Source organism: Phodopus roborovskii, unplaced genomic scaffold, assembly GCF_943737965.1.
Source record: "Phodopus roborovskii unplaced genomic scaffold, PHOROB, whole genome shotgun sequence".
In the NCBI taxonomy this organism is placed as follows: Eukaryota; Metazoa; Chordata; class Mammalia; order Rodentia; family Cricetidae; genus Phodopus; species Phodopus roborovskii.
In genome coordinates, this window is record NW_026126525.1 from 37768812 (window position 1) to 37788580 (window position 19769).

Sequence of the window (19769 nt, forward strand, 5' to 3'; positions counted from 1 at the left end):
CATGAAATTTGCATGAATTTTAAATTCATGTAGCAGGGAAATAGATAACACTATGAATGCAGAGGTCTTTCAGACAATAATTTTACAGAGTTACTTATTGTCAAGTGTGACACTCACCAAGCAACTCTCATTTTGCAGGCTTTGACTGTGGCTTCTACAGAAGGACTTTCCAGCTTGGCTTGCTTCCTCTTCCTGAGTATATAATTGCTCTTACTAACTGGAAACCTCTTACATAAATGTCGTGGTGTAGAGACTAGAAAAAATGGGTGGTGTGTGTGTGTGTGTGTGTGTGAGTGTATTTGTGTGGGTAGGTGGTTCATGTGTATGTGTGTGTGCATGTGTATGTGTGTGAGTGTGTATGCATGTGACTGCCATACTTCCTGCTGCTAGGTAAGTTTTCCAGTATGGCCATAAGGAAAGGGGTACCGACACTCCTATGAATAACCCTTTTATCTGTGCCACAGTGAACTTTGATGAAAATGTGCTTCAGCTTGTCACTGAGACGTTAGGATAGACATTGCTTATATCTCCCCATCAAGAAGGATTTTTGCAATATGTATTTATACCAACATACAATGTATTTAATAAAACAACTTAATCTTCAAAATACATACCATAATTACATATTAAATTATATTTTATGCAATTAAGATAGTTTTAGTCTATTTAAAGCTACTGTTCAAATATAATCTTAACAGTGTTTTTTCTTTCTTTCTTCCTTTCGTGTGTGTGTGTGTGTGTGTGTGTGTGTTTGTTTGTTTTGGTTTTGCTTTTTTTTGAGACACGCTTTTTCTGTATTGCTTTGGAGCCTGTCCTGGAACTAGCTGTGTAGATCAGGCTGGGCCCAAACTAGAGAGATCTGCCTGCCTCTGCCTCCTAAGTGCTAGGATTAAAGGTATGTGCCACAAATGCCCAGCTTAATCTTAACACTCCTACACTCATTTAAATTATTGACTGAGAAAGAGTGTGGGAAGTCAAGTGGTGCAAACCCATTCCTTCTGAGGAATACACACACACACACACACACAGACATACACAGACACCATAGAATACCCTCCACCATGCACATGCCCACATACATACAAGCAAAAACAGTAATTTCAGTGCTTGATTTGGGAGTACACATAGTAAAATAATGCAAAAATAAGGATTGCCTTGCTCAAGAACATTATATAGATTTCTGTTTCATTTTTATAATAAACACCATTTCAAATATAATTAAAATTTCAGCTGTATATTTAGCTATGCTGTTTCTGTCTTTCTTCTTAATAGCTAGCATTTCCTTTCCTTACCCTAGACTTGTGATGCAATTTCTCAGCAGCAGTTAATTGGGAGAGTAAGTTCTGAAGTACTTAGCAAGTATTTATTGGTTACTATGTTCTATCACAGTACAATCCAGCAGTGTTTAAGATATCACAACCCTTGTCTGGAGCTGATCGTGAGTGGGATTTAACCCTTTATCATCTAATGTTTAATGAAGGCAGGATCATCCTATTTCACAACAAATAATGAAACTATCTTAGGGAACTGAAATGAGTCAAAGCACAAGAGAACAGCAGAGATTTCTCTACCATCATTTGAGGATTCGAAATTCTATAGCATACTATGTTCATGAGTGTCTGAGATTTCTTTGTATGCTGTGTCCACGCTCAGCGACATGTGTATCTAGGTAGCACCACTCAAGATGGGAATGAAGAATAAGCACCACCTTCAGGGGATGAACACAGGGGATCCACAAGTGCTTAATTCCTATTGGACAAAAAGGTGAAATCCAGAGAGTACCTGGAACATTAGAGGAATCACAGGATAGAATAAAAGTGGTTGGCCTTAAGGAAGGAAAAGGGCAAAGTCAGAGAGTGGAGAACAATTCCAAGGGAAGGGAGGAGACTGGTCTAAAACCTCCAGGGAATAGAGGGGATAAAACAAGAAAAAAAAAAAACTTGAGTTTTGTTGTGAAATAGAAAGAAAGGGTTTTCATTAAAGCAGCCCAGTGATAAGACACACAGTCTTACCAGACAAATAGTGGGGAGGTGTAAGGTAGTACAAGGAGGAAAGTAGGAGACTTATTCAAGGAATATTATATTTAAGGTGAGATATGATGGTGCCTTTGTATTGATAGGATGGTAACAGCATGTAAGGAAAGTTAAATATTCTTAGAAGTGTTCAAAGGTTCACTGTGGAATAACACAAGGGTTGAGCCACATTATGAAATATTATGAAAATATATTTGATGCAGAAATCTTATGTTTCTATACCTTGTTTCGATATTTCTCCTTGTACTTTCTTTTCTTCCTTTCAATAAGAAATCATCTACTTGTGGGAAAATGATCAAATAAAGCAAATACTATTTTTTGAATGAAACTGGACTCTATTTTGTAATGACTTGGAACTCCTCAGTTTAATTAAGTACATAACATCAAGAAAGATAGCAATTTGTGAGAAAATAAAGATTCTGATACATTAATACAAACACTACTGGACAGAAAATTTGAAATTCAAGTCGGAGGATGGTAAGGAATGCTGTGAAAGACTTGTATAGATATGGTACAGCTGTTGCACTTACAAATTCACAGAAGCTATGATTATCTGTATAAGATGAAGCCTGCTGGAAAGGTCAGCATGATTAGGGCAGAGATCCTCTGGCCTCACAACTTACTGGTTATAAAAGAGAATAAAGAAGATATGAAGCTGGATGGTGAGGTATTGGAGGGCATAGTGGTAAGTGGATATTATCATATTTCATTATATATATAGATGAAATTCTCAAGCATGAGGAAAATAATTTTTATAATTGACCCCAAGCAATAAGTGTTTGGTCTGTTGTTTTATGCATTAGAAAATGGCACCTCATCTAGAACCACATGCTTCCTATTCACCAACAGCAGGTCCCTCTTGCCTTGGCCTCTTCAGTCTAGCACCAGACTTTGCTTGACATGTTTGATGTAAACAACCTATCTCTTGACAAAACCAAGACTTTTCCATTAATGGTATAACATTTTTTTCCATCCTCCAGCTTCAAATACTAGAGCTACTGTTCCATTCTTTTAAACAAAATTTAAAATTCTATTATTGAAATATGCTTCACATAACCTCATCCAACTCTGCCTGATACTTTCTTTTGCACTAAAATAAAGACAAACAATTTAATATTTTCTGGTTAAAGTTTAAAGGCATATGTCATGTTCATTGAGAAATTAGATTGTATTATTGTCAGCTCAGTCATGATACCTGAAATCTGCAGGGAACAGTCTTAGATAATAACATTGCTTCTTTTAGTATTGTTATTTTCTCTGTTCCTTGGTAGTTTTTTCCTGATCTTCATTGCTTGTCCTTGGTCACTTTATAATCTCCAAAGATTATAAAGCTACAGGGCTTCACTTTCTTATGCAAGCATCAATATAAACCACATGTGCATGTACATACAAACATATATGGAAATCACATGCACAAACACACATATATACATATATGTGACAACCAATTGAACATGGTCGCAGTATAGCTCACTTTAAATGATATGATATTGAATCCTATAAAAGTAAGCTAGCAAAAAAAAAAAAAAAGGAAATATGCTGAAACTCGTAGTGTAAGGGGAAAAAAATCTTTCTAACAAGGAAACAAATCCTACTTAAGTCAATATTTTTGTATAAATCTGGATTTCCCTTTCTTTGGTTAAAACATGCTTACAGAATTATAGTATATTAATACTCATTAAAATCTTTCAGAAAGCATAAAGAATAGGATAGCAGGAACACTCTCTCATTTGAAAGCAAGCCAGAGAACCACCTGAGTGTAATCCCTGGGACCCACATGGTGTTAGGACAGATGATTCCCTTAAATTGTATTCTGACTTCCATGCACATATCATGGCACTTGAAATCCCAGTAATAAACATATAAACAAAATAAATTTAATGGCATTTCCAAAAACAGAATAAGCAAGACATGTTTATTATTTCATTGTTTTTCATATTTATGGTGTGTATTACTTCCAGTTTGATGGAATTGCTTTGCTGAGATTCCTGTATGTTAGTAGTGAACATTGTGGTATGGCTAACTGTGGCTCAGAGCAAGTCTTTCTTAAAAGTATGTAACAAAGAAAAATTATTAGAGACATCAAACCACTTTGCTATCTAGATGCATGGAACAGGAATACAAAACAATTAGAACAAGTTTTGGTAGAAGAAGCAGTTAGGATCCAAGAGACACAGGGTTAGAAATGTTCAAGAAACGGGACTTTGCAGAAGTAATCACCAGGCATTGAAACTAAGGGAGAATTGGGTGAAGACAGGAAATGCCAATGGATAACGCAGTTTCCAATTTGTATAACATTTTTGAAAAAGTAAAGTTAAAAAAAACCATGCTACATTAGTTAAGAGTAAGCTCAAACAATCAAGAATAAAAATATGTTTGACAGGCTAATAAACAGGGTAAAATAAGAACAAGTGTGTGCTTACAGAGGAAATATTTAAAAGACAGGAGGTTAAAAGACAGACTGGCAGAGACTATCAAGCTGGAAGGCTATTTACAGAGCATTAACACTGATGTAAAGATGATAGTCCCCTGGGTTAAATAGGTGTAGCATGGAGGGAGAAATTAGCAGACCAGCTGTCATTCACACAGCAGACTTTGCTATCATGTGTACCCACAACCCTCATTCATGGAGCCTACATGTGCCATCCTTTTTATTATTTACTTTTCTTATCATTGTGGTAGACTCCTGATAGAAGAAAACCAATGCAGGGAGACTTATTTTGGCTTGTGTCTTCAGGGAATGCAATGCATCATGGTGAAATGAAATGACATAGCAGCTTTCTCCATGCTAGTGGGAGATCCACAGCAGGAGATGGAGGGTCACTCACTTTGTGGCTGACAGGGAATAAATTATATGGTTGGAACTAGAAGTGAATACCACCTTCCAGGTTCATCCCTGTTCACATTTGGCTACCTAGACCACAGTCTAAAGATTTCCAAAACATCTTAAAACAATATCATCACCTGGCAATATATTCAAACACAAGATCTTGTAGAGGACATTTCACATGCAAACTGTACTAACTCTATTCACCTCAAAAACATGAATGCAAGCTCTAAGAAATAAGAGTCTAACCTCTTTTATGTACTTTTAATTTGTCATCATCTAAAACAACACAGACTGAGGTAACAAAACTATTCCTTCAACATTTATAACTTCAACATATAAATTTCAACTTTTTTTTTTTTTGGAATATTTTCTGTTTTCCAGATAACAGAGGTGAAAAGTTGAGTTGGAAGCACAATGGTTTAAAGTCAAACAGAGCTAGTTCAAGAGGTCTTTACAATTATTGAATGAAAATAAATGATGTAAGTTTTCTGAATTTTCATTTTCTAGAATTTTCATTTCTAGCATTCTATTTAGTAGTTATTGTGGGTTTCAGAGATAGTGAATATGTGCCTATTCAACCAGGCACATACTGATTACCTAATCTGAAACAGCCATTGACTAAAGAGCAGGTAACCTTTCATTGGGCCTTCTACCTAAATATCAAGTTGTTTACATCAGAATTATAGTACTAAGAACTTTGTATGAGATAATATCAATGAAAAAAAAACTGTTACCTACTAATTTAATGTTCTTAAAAAATTATGTTCTTAAAATTAATTCAAAATGCTAAATGAATAAAACTTCCATTTGCATTAAACCCTAGTACTATCTCTTAGAGTCAACGTTATAACTGCTGTGTTTGTACTAATGGTATTTACATTCATGTTCATCTTCTGTTTTCAGTTATAAGATCTGTGTAGAGACAGAAAAGCTACTTTCTATTCACATATTATTAGTATCTAACAGGCCATCTTAAGCATGCATGCTTGTTATGTGACAGAACAATAAATATGGAAGCTGTATATGTGGATAGTATTAGGAAAGTCGTTACTAAGAATATAATCTTTCATATAATGTTATATTCAAGACAATTTCAGATTTATAATAAGAACTGTTTCCTTTAGTTTTGATAAAAGAAATCTAAGGTGAAATATTAAATTAAGGAAGAAAGTTGAGCTATAACTTTCATGATATTGAAAGTAGTTACTGTTGCCTTGTGTTGTAGAGTATATGAGCTTTGTCATATATTCCTCATTCCAGAAACCAGTACCCATAGGACTTTATTTGTCAATCCAGTGCATTCCCTGTATAGTACAGTGTGCAGGATAAAGAAGCAGGTGAAGTTGATTTGATTACTATATATGTAGCTATTACACTCTTCTGAGAATATCAGTCTGCACGCACACACAGATATAATAAAGAATGCAGGCAAGGTTGAATATTTTCTTAGGTAATATGGAATTTTTATTTTATCAAGGTATCATGTTGCAATGTGGAAATTCATAATAACAAAATCCTGGTCATATTTGTTTCCATTTTCTTTCCAACTTTGACTTAGTCACAGAGCAACTGTGAATAATGGTGAATTATGAAGAGTAACTTTGGGTTTCATCACCTAGGACACACACAAATATAGATATATGCATGCATACATAATTAAAGCAAGCCTTCACTTTACCAATTGCATCTAAGATTACTAACATACTTAAAATTAAATAGTGGCATCTAGTTTAATAGTGCATGACATTGATAAAATGAATAATTATTCATTTTTGTAGAAATGATATTTTCAGAGAAAGCACACTTGTCTTATGCACATAACATCAAACTCTGATATTATTTACAAATGTAAGAAATATAATGCTTTGTCTTCTGAAAATTATATAGAAGCTATATTTTTGAAATACTTCTTTGCTTAGTAAAAGAGTCTGTAGAAGTAGGATATTATTGCACTAAATATTGACTCATGTCCCAATAATAAGAACACATCCTATTTTATTAGTTAATATTGGTTAAACATAGCTATTTAATATTCTAATATTAGCATGCAAATTTAGTAAAGGCAGTAAAAGCAAAATCTTTTTTTAAAGGCTTATTTATTTGTAATGTATACAGTAGTTTGCCAGCATGTATACCTGGAGGCCAGAAGAGGGCACTACATCTCATTACTGATGGTTGTGAGCCACCATGTGGTTGCTGGGAATTGGACTCACAGCCTCTGGAATAACAGTCCATGCTCTTAACCATTGAGCCATCTTGCCAGTCCGTAAAAGCAGAATCTTAGTCATTAAGAATAAATAAATTGTATTTTGTTTTCATTTTCTTTTTAATTGTTTGCTGTAGCTTAGCCATGGAGTAACTGTGAATAATGGTGAATTATGAAGAATAACTATGGGGATCATTACCCAGGAGCAATGGCAGACACACATACAGATTGTGTGTGCACACTTTATAAAAGTAAGCTTTTACTTTACAATTGTATCTAAGATGATCAACATAAATAAAATTAGAGTCTTTCATAACTATTAGGATAATATTCTTATAATATGCTTACAACTTTATATTCCAGGATTTTCATTCTGATTTTGTTTTTCTTTGATTTTTATCAGCAGTTACAGTTATACAAAATAAATCCCCTAATTCTGAGATTTCCATGCATATGTAAATTCACTTTGCTCTTTGCACTTTGGTGTTATTGCAAATAAATGAACTTGACCAAGTACATTTTGTGTGTGTAAAAAAGTATTTTTATAGCTTGTAATTTAAAAATATAAATTTAATCTGCTAATGAAAAACAACAATGCTATTAAGTGGAAATGATGGGCTCATAGTGATTTAACTAAGGTGGATAACAGTAGACACCCAAAAATCAATAAAAAGGAAAAACATACAAACAAACCAAAAGATGACAACCCCAACCGCAACAATAACAACAAAACAAACAAGCAATGCAGTGATTATCAACTGAAATTTCTGAGACAAAAAATTTAAGATTTGTATAGTAAGACATCACATCATCAGCATGCTGGGAAATGGCTGAGCTGGCAAGCAAATCATCGCTATTAGATCCCATTCATGATTTAAATCCTGCTATTTTATCTTTTCATAACATGCAGTTCTTTTTCAACCTCACATTTCCAGGCATTTCAGCTCCTGCTGATATAAGTGCTTTCCCAAAATAGAATCTCACAGCAATCTTCTGCTAGACGTCTACGCCCATTTGTGCATGTATTTTTTTTTTTTTTTTTTTTTTTTTTTAACCTCTTAACTGTGAGAGGGCCTGAAAGGTAGGCTTAGAATGAATGGGAACTTGTTTTCTGAAACGACACTAGACACTTTATCTACGTAAAAAAAAAAAAAAAAAAAAAAAAAAAATCCAGTCTCCTACCTTAAAAACAAACATCTCCCTCCGAAGAACAGCTAGAGTGTTGAAGTTCCCATCACAGATGTTGGGTTTGGCTCCTGGATGAGAAGGTCTGCCAGTGGGAGGTCGGGGAGGTTTTGGCCTGTCGTTTTTCCTTGGGTCAGCCGGAGGAACAGATCGGTGAGGGGGCACTGTTGGTAGAGGTCTTGTGGGTGGAGGGATCTTGTCAGGTGGACCTTTTGAAAACATGAGGACAGTGCTTGGCTCACTTAAAATTGAAATAATTCTGTAAGATAAGCTCCAGAGAACAAGTGCTTATCAACAGAGGGCACAGACTAAACAAGGTCATTAAGATCATATATTTTTAAAAAATACAATCCCTCAAACCCTCCCAACTGCTACCAACGGTGTCTCAGACTATCCTCATAAGGCTGAAGTTCAGCTCCTAGTACTGTGATTTCTTTGTTAATTTTTAGTGAGTTTTATTTTATACCTTCAACCCAGTCACTGTTGGAAAGTTGCTCTCAAAACCTGTTTGGTAGGTTTCTCATGAAAAAGTAGAAGTATGAGAATAAATACTGGACTCATAACTGTGAGCTTCATTCAAACGGAAACTGGAATTTGACAGATGCTGATTCCATGAAAATATTTCCAAAGATAAACACTAGCAGATCAAAGGTTATTCTGCTATATGTCTCCAACTATCTAAGCTTTTACTGATTTCACTATTCTACTTTAATGAAATATCTTGACAGCTTAGTATTTCATTTAAATACTGAATCTAAAGTGTCCATTGATTAACATACCACTGGTGAAATATTAATGTAAAGTATTTCTAAAAACAGGCTTCCAAGTCCAGCCAAAGTTTACTCATGTAATTTGCAACAGATGTTAGCCATCATTCCTCAAGGGATTGATGCTGTTTCTCTTAATAAATAGAGTTGTTCACACTTAATATTTAGATATGGAACAGATATTCTTTCATGGGCCTGCAGTCTAGACTGCTAATTCATGAGGTCATGAGAAAGAGACTTCTTTGGGTTAGCCATGTAGAAGGAATTTCTGAAGACACAAAGAGGTGATGGAACGTTCTCTCAATATCCGATCTCTTTGGCTTTGTGTCTGTGACATGTATCAGTACATTCAATCCTATTTCAAGTTCACTTTAACTGTACGAGAATGATTATGATTTCACTATTAAAATAAAAACTAATGAATAAAAAACAAATTATTGCACATAAATTACGCTGTTTAAAAGGCAAATCATACCTTCTAGATACTGATTGTTGACAGACTGATAGCACATACTTATCTTTATAGAAACGAAAGCCTCATTTCCTTAATCTAGCAAAGCATACCTGCTATAGGCAAATTATGTATGTCAAAACCAGAGTTTTCCTAACTGTTAATATATAGGTTATTGGCAGGAAAACTATTGCCAATATAATTTGACTGATGATAGAATTTTGCCAGTAAGATGGAACATTTTTCTTTCATTATCCTCTGTCTTATATACTCTACTGCAAAGGAAAAAAAAAACAAAAACAAAAATAAAAATAAAAACATGCACATGATTTCCAACTGCCCCATCCAATTACGCAAACAGGAATGGAGGACCCTACCATATATTTTCTGGATGCCCTGCAAATCATCATTAGGAAGCTTGAAGTTGTCTGTTTCCATGTACTGGTAAAATGGTGCCATGATAGCAGTGGGGTCATTGGAATGCTCCAGTCCTAGAGCATGCCCAAGCTCATGAACTGCTACAAGGAATAAATCATTTCCTGTCAAAGGAGAAAAATGTAAGGTAAGACTATTGCAAGTGATAGCCATTGAAATGAAAAGGGTAATGTAATGTGATCAAAACATTAACACAGAAAATAAAAGGACCCCTTTACTCCACTTGTCAGTATGATTTTAACATTTGTTACTGGAAAACATTTGCTTTCAATGGTTGAGATGGGTGATAATGATGGTAAAGATATAGATGCTTAGATATAAAAAAAAAAAGTTTTTAAAAAAGTTTAAAAGTAATATCAAAAGCCAGAATTACTGGTGTTAAGATGTCTTTCCAATCATAAGGTAAAATACATAATCTCTCATGTTATAACCACTATGTTTAACACATTTTATGCAATGATAAAAAATAGAGCAAATATACAAATCCTATTTTACAAACAATAATCCAATACAACACAGAGGATTTGATGTTCTTGCTGATACATAGCTACAGTTTGGACTCATGTTATTGTGACTCCTACATGAGACTATCTTACTAGCCAAGAATACAGTAACACCATACCTTAAAATATATGTTTATTATCTATCATGCTAATTACAGTTATAGTACCTACTTAATAAATAACAATTCTAATCAATGCATAAGTTATATGAAACAAATGTATTTACTTTGCAACTTTGTTCTCTCACTGAAAATTCTGACTTAAGCAAACTTGCATAATATAGTCTATATAATATAAATTCAAGAGAAGTCTTGGGGTCATTCAGGTCATTCTTCTACCTTCTCCCATTCTGCCTTCTTTCATTTTTCTATTTCCTCTTCATCTCATCCTTCTTTGAAATTTGTTTTATTTTTAAAGACAGGTGCACTGTGTATTCCTAGGCCAACTTTGAAATTACAGATTTGACTTGAGTTCTAAGAATTTCATTTCCAAGGGAAATGATTAGAACTATTGGAGAGGGAGTGCAACACTTTCCTCAGAGGACTTGCTATGAATAAAAATAATATCAAACTTTACTTTCAGGAAGAAACCCTTATCACCTATTATAAAAACCATAATAGAATTAAATGACCTACCTCTTGAGAATTATATAAATTTTTTGACACAAAGCAGGAAAATAAGAAAAAATATTTTTGTTCCAGTGTAGTCTGTCTCAGAGAATGAAAGAGGACATGTGACTAATTCTCATGTGACATTGGCACACTGAAGATGAGCAAGCAGCAGAAACATTTTCAACATCCCTTTATTCCCAAAGAAAATTGATTACAGACTGGTTTAAAAATGTCAAAAAGTTCAAGGACAAATGATAATGAACATTTTTCAGACTTTAGAAACTGAGCTTCTTTTTTTTTTTCATAAAATTAACTAATAGTGAAAATTAAGCCAGAAAATTATAATATTCAATTAACTGTAGTGGGAAAATATATATCTTTACTCAATGCTTACTCTTCTGTAGATGTTTCACTTTCCCCACATTATCTTAGTTAATTTTTGCAAAATTTATGTAATTTTGTCATTTATAATTATTATTTCCATTTTAGTAAATCAGAAAATGGCTGATTATAAAAAGTTCAATGTAATACAGAAAAGCAAACTAAGCATTCAGATGTCCTTCAAACCTTTTGGGTGCCTACTTTAAATCACTAAAGTAAACCACATGCATATAACCATATTAGCATTTATAAGCTTTACAATATGCCTATGTGAAAATAACATCATTCATAATTGTTAATTGATAAATTAATAATAAATAATATCATATATAATAATAAATTACTCAACATGGTTAATTTACTCCACAATTGTTTAGTTATATCTATTGTATATTAGGCTCTTCTGTAGCCTCTGACAATAAATACTGAACAAGATAGACAAGCAACAAAGAAACAAACAAGCAAAATAATAAATTACTTCATAGCATTTATATTGTAGTAGAAGAGACTAGAGAGAAACAAGATACACGAGGTAAGAATATAGCACATGAATGAAATGGAAAATGTCAAAGAACAGAAAAGATTAAGTCAAAGACAAAATCAGATCTAGAACAAGCGAGGCATTTTGGCAACAATAAAAGGTTGGCTACTAGTCTAGAGAAGATGGCACTCAACGTTTATGGGGAGATAAGGAACACAATCTATTTCAATCTATTTGACAGAGACACTCTGGGAATTATTCTAGAGCATCAATTGCAGAACAAAAAAGACAATGTGGCAGCAGTTGCATAGCAAGCACCTCTAAGATAGAATTTTTCAACTTTGAGGGAAGCTCTTTAAGATTCAGAATCTTCTAAAGCAACATGAAGCTTCTACCTTTTATCCAATGTCATTAAAACTCAGGACTTCAACAATTCAATTGTTTCAGGAAATCCCTGACTAGATTTATTATCCCTTAATCTCCCTAAGCTTATACTGTGGTGACAATTGCAAAGTGACACTTAAACTAGGAGAACTACCTAGAAGATGCTCAGTCCAGCCAAGATACATGGAAAAGACAGAGCAGCCAAGCTACCTAGAAAAGGTTCTGACCAACTGAGCTGTCAGAAAGAGACACCTTCCAATCTATCAAGCAGCATGCAAGTTATGCAAGGGAGGTCTTTATGTATAGCTTCCAACTTAAGTTGGACGGACATTTGTTGATACAGCTGGTTTTCAGCTATTTCTTCTTTCCAAGTAACTTCCCAAAACTCACTGGTTCATCAAGTTTGACTTCAGGAATATCGCTGTTTTGTTCTATCATTGATTCACTATCAGGGTTGGGTAGCATTTTGTTCACATCTCCCGAGGGTCAATTCACGCAACAGAACGGAAAGTTATATGGAAGTGAAAATAGAAAGAAAAGAGGATGACCCATACCACAATTCCAGTACTTCTAGTTCAAGGAACATGGAGGAGAAAAAAAAGACATTGTGATAAAAACAAACACAAAAACAAAACAAAACAAAAAAACAGAATAAAACAGTTTTGTGTTTGTGTGTGTGTGTGTGCATGCCTGTGTCTGTGTGTGTGTGCGTGCATGTGTGTGTGTGTATGTATGTTTTGAGACAGGGGGATTCTTGTGAAACTTTGGAGCCTATCCTGGCACTGGCTCTGTAGACCAGGCTGGCCTTGAACTCACATTGATCCACCTGCCTCTGCCACCCAAGTGCTGGGATTAGAGACATATGCCACTATGACCACTCAATAAAACATTTTTTTTTTCTTTTTGAGACAGTGTTTCTCTGTAGCTTTGGAACCTGTCCTGGAACTAGCTCTTGTAGACAAGGCTGGCCTTGAACTCAGAGATCTGTCGGCCTCCTGAGTGGGATTAAAGGCATATACCACCTCTGCAACACTCAATAAAACATTTTTAAGAAATGTAAAGGAAAGTGTAGTCAAGATAATTTCTATTATCTGTTATCAAAAAGAATTAAGATAAGGTTGATGAGCAAGCGAACATTAATGAGGATTTATTTGTAAATTCTCTGATACATAAATTTCAGGAAAAAGGGGAAAAGGATGGGTGGAGGGAAGGGGGGGGGAGAGAACAAATGGGGATTCTCAAGTTTTACAATCAGAGGACAGAGAACAAGGAGTATCCTGTGTTTTAACCATTATAGCAGTTCATGATGTGAGAGGTTTAAGTTATGTAGACTGTATTCAAATGCTAAGCTTATAATCAGCTTACTGTAAGTTAAAGAAAAGCCCAAGAACCTGACTCATAGCAATGTCAAAGTTGTAATGGAGGTGATGGAGAGACAGAAATGTGGACTGTGGCAGAAAGGATAACGTCTTTTATCTGTTTCTATTTAAGTCTCTATCATTTCCCAACTGTCTACCAGTGAATCCCGTATCCTGGGAGACAAGACATAACCAAGAATATTGACACATATGTCTGAGTCCTGCCATTTTAAAAATATCTCTTCTTCCCTTCTGTGATTTTTTTTCAAGTTAGAGAAATATAAGCTTGTCTGTCTTTAGAGTCTCTATTAAGCTATTTCCTTCCTGCGATGTCTTTTCTCCTGTAAGATGTTGGATCCTCATTTCTTCAGAACTTTTAACTATCACAGACTAAATTTTCCTTTTCTATGAAGATTTTCTTTCAGGTCAGATAGCCTTATGATCTGTTGTCCCATTCATACTAGCACAGCCTCAGTGCAACACTTCACCCATTCCATGATATTTATATTTTATTAATACTGTCTGTTTAAATATTTTCCTGCATATTTTGAATAAAGACTGACATCGAGCATCGCTTATTTTAGTTTCTATAATTGTGAAAGCACTGGCTGCCCCAAAGCAGATATTTAACATTTCAATGAGTTTGAATAAACAGAACAATATCTGGGAAGTAGAAAGCTAATTAAAATTTGGTATTAAAAATAGGAATATAAAGTCCATCTAAACATGGCTTGAAATGTGCCTCTAGATATCCTGCTAAATACTGGAAGGGAATGATAACACTATGAAAAAAAGGCAGAAAGGACACTGCTCAGAGAAAGCTTAAAAAAGTAGAGCAAGAATACCTACCACTTCCTGATAGTCAGTGAATAGCAGTGAATGCTTATGGTTCCAGATGGTTCCAGGAGACATGTACAGTGACAAATTGTTACAACATGGCTTTGGGAGTATTACAGTCAGAGAAGCAGGAAGAAAAACAGAAAGGAGAGTCCTTCCTGAAGAAGCATGCAAGAGTATTTGAAGGTATGTAGTTTGGAGAGATACCTAAAGAGTATGCTATCAATAATTATTTCCAGGAAAGAGGAAGGCTTTGAAAAGAATCATTTTTGTAGACAGAAAACATCCAAATACAACTCTAAACACTTTTATAGTTATAAATCACAAAATCTGAAAGAATGAATTTGGTTCACTAAATAATATTAAGTGTTACTGGACAGTGGTAGAAGTGTTAGACTAGCTTCTGAGCATATCCAACCATGGCAAAACACAGGGATTTTGGCTTCAATGCTCAATCAGTGGGCTGAAAGTCAAAGCAATCTCTACCCAAGGGCAATTTTTTTAAGTAAATGAAGATAAAATAAACAGAGGAGTAGAAAAAAAATTCAATACAGCCAAAAGAAGGGCAGAAAATCCAAAAGATGGTGCTAAATTTTACAAAAAAAAAAAAAAAAAAAAAAAAAACAGCTGGCTAAATGTGCGTTCAGGAACAGGACAGTGCTTGTACATGTAGCTTTAGACTCTCTTTGTCTTCTATGGGCTCTCAGCCAGAAATCCCAATGTGCACTCCCCATAACTGTCTTCCTTTTATTCTTTAACAGGGAAAATATCTTCTCTTCAGTGGTTTTCACCTTGTGGATCAATTTGCCTTTACTTGAAACATAAATACCAGGAGTCTAGTGCCTAAGTAAACATGTGGAAACCAACTATTGTGCACTTAAGCAGATGAGTACTGCTTCCAGCCATGCACTAAGCTGTTGGCTAGTAGCCTAGCTAAATTATTAAAAGTATTGCAGATCTCACTGGAAAAGCATCTCCTGGTCACTTTTTCCCTTGGCTTCTAAGAGGAATAAAAAAAAAAGATAAAAATAATTCATACAGAACAGCAAATAGGTCATAATATCCAAAATCAATTTGAAGCATGAATAGATCATGAAATTGTTCAGTTTTCCACTGACATGATCTTCAAGGATAGAGTTATTCCATAGGAAATGAATAAAGAAGGTTTTAGAAGACATTTAGCAGGATTGGGATATGAACTTACGACCTGTTCTACAAGCATGGTGTTTCAATCAGAAACATTGGCTATGTGTTCCAAGTAACAACAATTCTGCTGCTGATTGGCCATAATGTAATTAAATCTCACTTGCAGCTTCACAATAGTCTGAAAGGGTTAAGTTGTTAAATACAGTACCACCCTGTGATTTTAGTTCTACTAGGAATAAATGTTGTTGGCACATTAAGAGTTTTGGGTAATCAGAATGCACCAGACCTCCTTGCTAATGCTGAAAATAATAACTGCTTCTGCAGTATTCTACTCATTCACATTATTTAGGCTTTTCAGTTGTAATATGCCTGATCTTATCAACAAGCAGGCAACAAAGGAGAAATCAGCCTTTCTGTTCTTAGTTCAGAAATAGCACTTGCTGCACTTGCAAGATTTTTGAGTTTTGTGTGTGTCTTTCAATTGAGTCTCTAATCTCTTTCCTTTTGTGTATTCCAGTGCCATATGGAACACTGAACTAGATATTATAAGAGACAATGCATTGTTTGTAATTTCCCTGCATAATTATGTCTATATTTTATCCTAAGTTATAGCACAGCTCCATGTGCTTTTATAAGTTGTTTCCACTGATGACATATCTGTCCTGAATATAAGTGAATGATTATAAAGCACTTCATGCATACAAATTTGTAGAAAACACACATCTATAAACCTTCTTAAACTCTTTGGTACCAGGACTATTGGATCTATTTTCCTGTTTTATTCCATAATTTGAGGCTGTATTCCCTTCAAGTGTAAGTGCTGACTTGATATTGAAACTTCTCATTTTCTGGTATATACTTTTGTATTTTGATAATCTATTTGCAAATTAATAAATCATAATATTTCTGGTATTTGAGCTTCTCAAATTTGATATGATTTTGTATATTTCCTGTGAAATACACTTAGAACAGTTTTTATTTTCTATTTATAAAGTGTATTTGTCCATTTGTGCCTTTGTGGATATTTATCCTTAAAAGCAAATTCCAGTTTCCTTCTCAGTAATGCTTCCCTGAATACCCAAGTCAGTTCTGTTGCTCTGCTTCTGTGTTTCTTCAGCATTTATAAATAAACAATCAGGTTTATTATAAATGTGTTGATAATTTCTGATGTTTTCAATATTTACCTGTGAATTAAATGACTAATGAACCTGAAGAGATTTAAATTTTTAAATATTTAAATTGTAAATACTGAATTACATTTAATATATTGAGCAGAAATTCAATAATTCATCCCCACATTTTGATGAATAGAACATTTTTCAATGCTCAGAATATAAATGTGATAGGATGCATTTCTTAGTCCTTAGCCTTGAATTGTGGTGATATATTATTCATGATTTAGCAAAGCTTGCCTGAGATTTAGAAGTAAAACCTAGTCACAAGCTATAGAGCTTAAGCAGTGGCGATACACAACTTTAATCCCAGCAGCCCTTCTAGCTAGCTAAACAGTGGTGGCTCAGAAGACAAGCATATGGATCTCTCTGAGTTCAAGGCCACCCTGGCATACACAAGAGTAAAGAGTAACAGAGTTCAAACCTTTGATCTCAGCACTTGGGCTCAAATGCCTTTAATCCCAACACTAGAGATGTGGAGACAAAAGTGATATGGCTGAGTGGAGAAAGGAATAAAAGGCAGGAAGAGACAGGAACTCAGAGCTTTTACCTCTGAAAATTCCTGAAGATAGGATTACAATTTTCGCTTGGTATAGGTAAGATCTATTGGCTGCTTTGCTTCTGATGATCTTCAGCTTGAAGTTTGAACCTCACTATTTGTGTTTGGGTTTTATTTATTTATTTTTGGTGTTTTGTTCCATGACTATATTCACAGATAGTTTAGTGGAAGAGCTAAGATTTTTATACATGGGCAGTCTTGGCCTATGCCTTTGATCCCATCACTCAGGAAACAGAGACAGCAATATCTCCATGGTCTACAGAGTGAGTTCTAGGACAGCCATAGCTACACAGTGACACCCTTTCTCAAAAAAAAATGTATATTGGGGTATTGAAGAAGTATATTTCTTTGTCCCAAATCCCTAAACATTCTCTCTATGCTCTAGGATTTACATCCCCCCGCCAAAAGAGACATTCTGTCATGTTCATGTTAGCTACTCAAAGGATACCTCTACCATAAAATAGATCCCTCTTTAAAAGTATGTAGTAATAGGATTTCCTTCCTTCATTTAATAAAAGCTAAATTTATCAAAACTTTCCTATGTGTTTTGGATTGCCTACTGTGCCATGGCAGAAGGCTAGAAACCGGCCATATTAAACATTAGAAGTTTATTTTCTTACAGTTTGTGAGGTGTTAAATCTGTGATCAGGATGTTGTCATGACTCTCCTCCTTGATTACACACTGTGGCCTTCTTTCTGAGTCAACACAGCATGTGGAACCAGGAGAACAAGGCTCAATATATTATTACTCAAGACCCTCATCTCAGCAAGTAGATCTTGTGCTCAGATTATCATCTAAAGTCAACTACCCTCCCAAGGTTTCTGGATACATCTTGGACATTGGTAGCTATAGTTTCATTGTGTGAATTTTGTTAGTAAAACTTTGCATTATTATGACATTATACCTGGACGAGTGATTTAAGGGAATCAGTATTGATTTTGGCTTCTAGTTTCAGTATATAGTTCTCTGCTTGGTTGATTCAAGGCCCTCTACTGATGCGGAACATTAGGTGATGGAAGAACATGAAATAGGTCATTCATTTCATGCTAACTGAAAAAGTAGGAGGAGCAGCAGTAGAAGAAGAACAAGAGGAGGAAAATTAACAAGAATAATAAGAAAGGGAGGTGAAGGGTATTAGGAGGAGGAGGTAGAAGTGAAGGGGAAGATAGAGGGGTGTGTTGTTGCTTTTTATTTCATTAAATCTACAAGTCTGGCTGCAGAGGGAATTATTTTTCTACAGATATAAAAGTAGTACTACATTAACTGGAATAAGGGGGCAGTATATGAACTTGGATTAAAAACATTTCAGAACATTTGTCAGCAATTGAGGGTAGTTTCTGAGAACTTTGGAGCTGTCTGGATGGCATTATTTTTTTTTTTTTTTTTTTTTTAAGTATTTTTTTAAATTTAATTTATTATTTTACATGTCGATCCCAGTTCCCTCTCCCTCCCTCCCTCACTTTTGCCATCTCTGCCCTCTCACATGCACCCTAACCACCCCATTCCCTACCCCAATTCCATATGTAGGGAAATACGGCATTTGCTTCTAAGTCTGCTACAAGTACACACTAGTTAGGCAAAATCAAACATTGGGTATTAAAATATGAGAAAAATAAATAGCCACTTAGTAAATTTTCTTTCAAAATTCAGTACAAAGTTTTAAAAAAACTATGCAAATTATAAATACTAAGGTTATTAATTTAAATAGACACTGTAAAGTAAAACAATATAATTGAAGCAACTAAGGTCTATGTTGAACAACTCTAGTAAAAACCCTATGGAAACATTTGGAAAATAAAAGCCAAAGAATACTTATTTCTTTAGGGAATAGTTTTGTTCTGAAGTCTGAAATGAATTAGCTCTGAATTCTCCTATTTCATAAAAATCATGCTAGAAAAATAGTGAGATGTGGTTAATTGTAGTACAGTATTAAATAAAATATGTGTTGTGTTTTTCTTCTTCTACTGAGTTTAGTTAAGCTTCTAGTGATATTCTAAGTTAATGTGTCATTTTATTTACTCATGTGCTCTGCTTTCCCCAGGATATCTTAGTCTGATTGGTGAGGACCATTCCAAAGGCTTACTCAACTCTCTGTGTCTAGTAGAAACACAGCGACCACAATAACCATATAACAAATTACAAAACCTGCTTTGAAGGACCTGATTTGCATTATTTGCAAATTATTATCTGATTAGCAATCTTGCTAATATGTACTACAATTTCCAAACCACCAACCATGGTATAAAATGCTTTAAAAACTGCTAATGACCTAGCGTATACTAGGAACTATTTACATTAGAAAACTATTAATAAGCAATTATTATAACAACACATAATTGATTTTTATAATATGTGATAAAAAATGTGAATATCATGGATTCCTAAGAGAACAACGGATTCTTTGTTATCCCTCTTGTAATTGATTTATT

General features: G+C 34.5%; 1 protein-coding gene across 1 annotated transcript in view; it reads right to left on the minus strand.

Moving 5' to 3' along the window:
* Positions 1–19769, minus strand: part of Mmp16 (matrix metallopeptidase 16) — a 236945-nt gene that overhangs the window by 46953 nt on the left and 170223 nt on the right. The window contains exons 5-6 of the mRNA XM_051198439.1: positions 9850–10011; positions 8252–8463 (exon numbers count right to left, since the gene is read on the minus strand). Coding sequence (XP_051054396.1) covers positions 8252–8463; positions 9850–10011 — 374 coding nt within the window. The remainder of the gene's footprint in view (positions 1–8251; positions 8464–9849; positions 10012–19769) is intronic.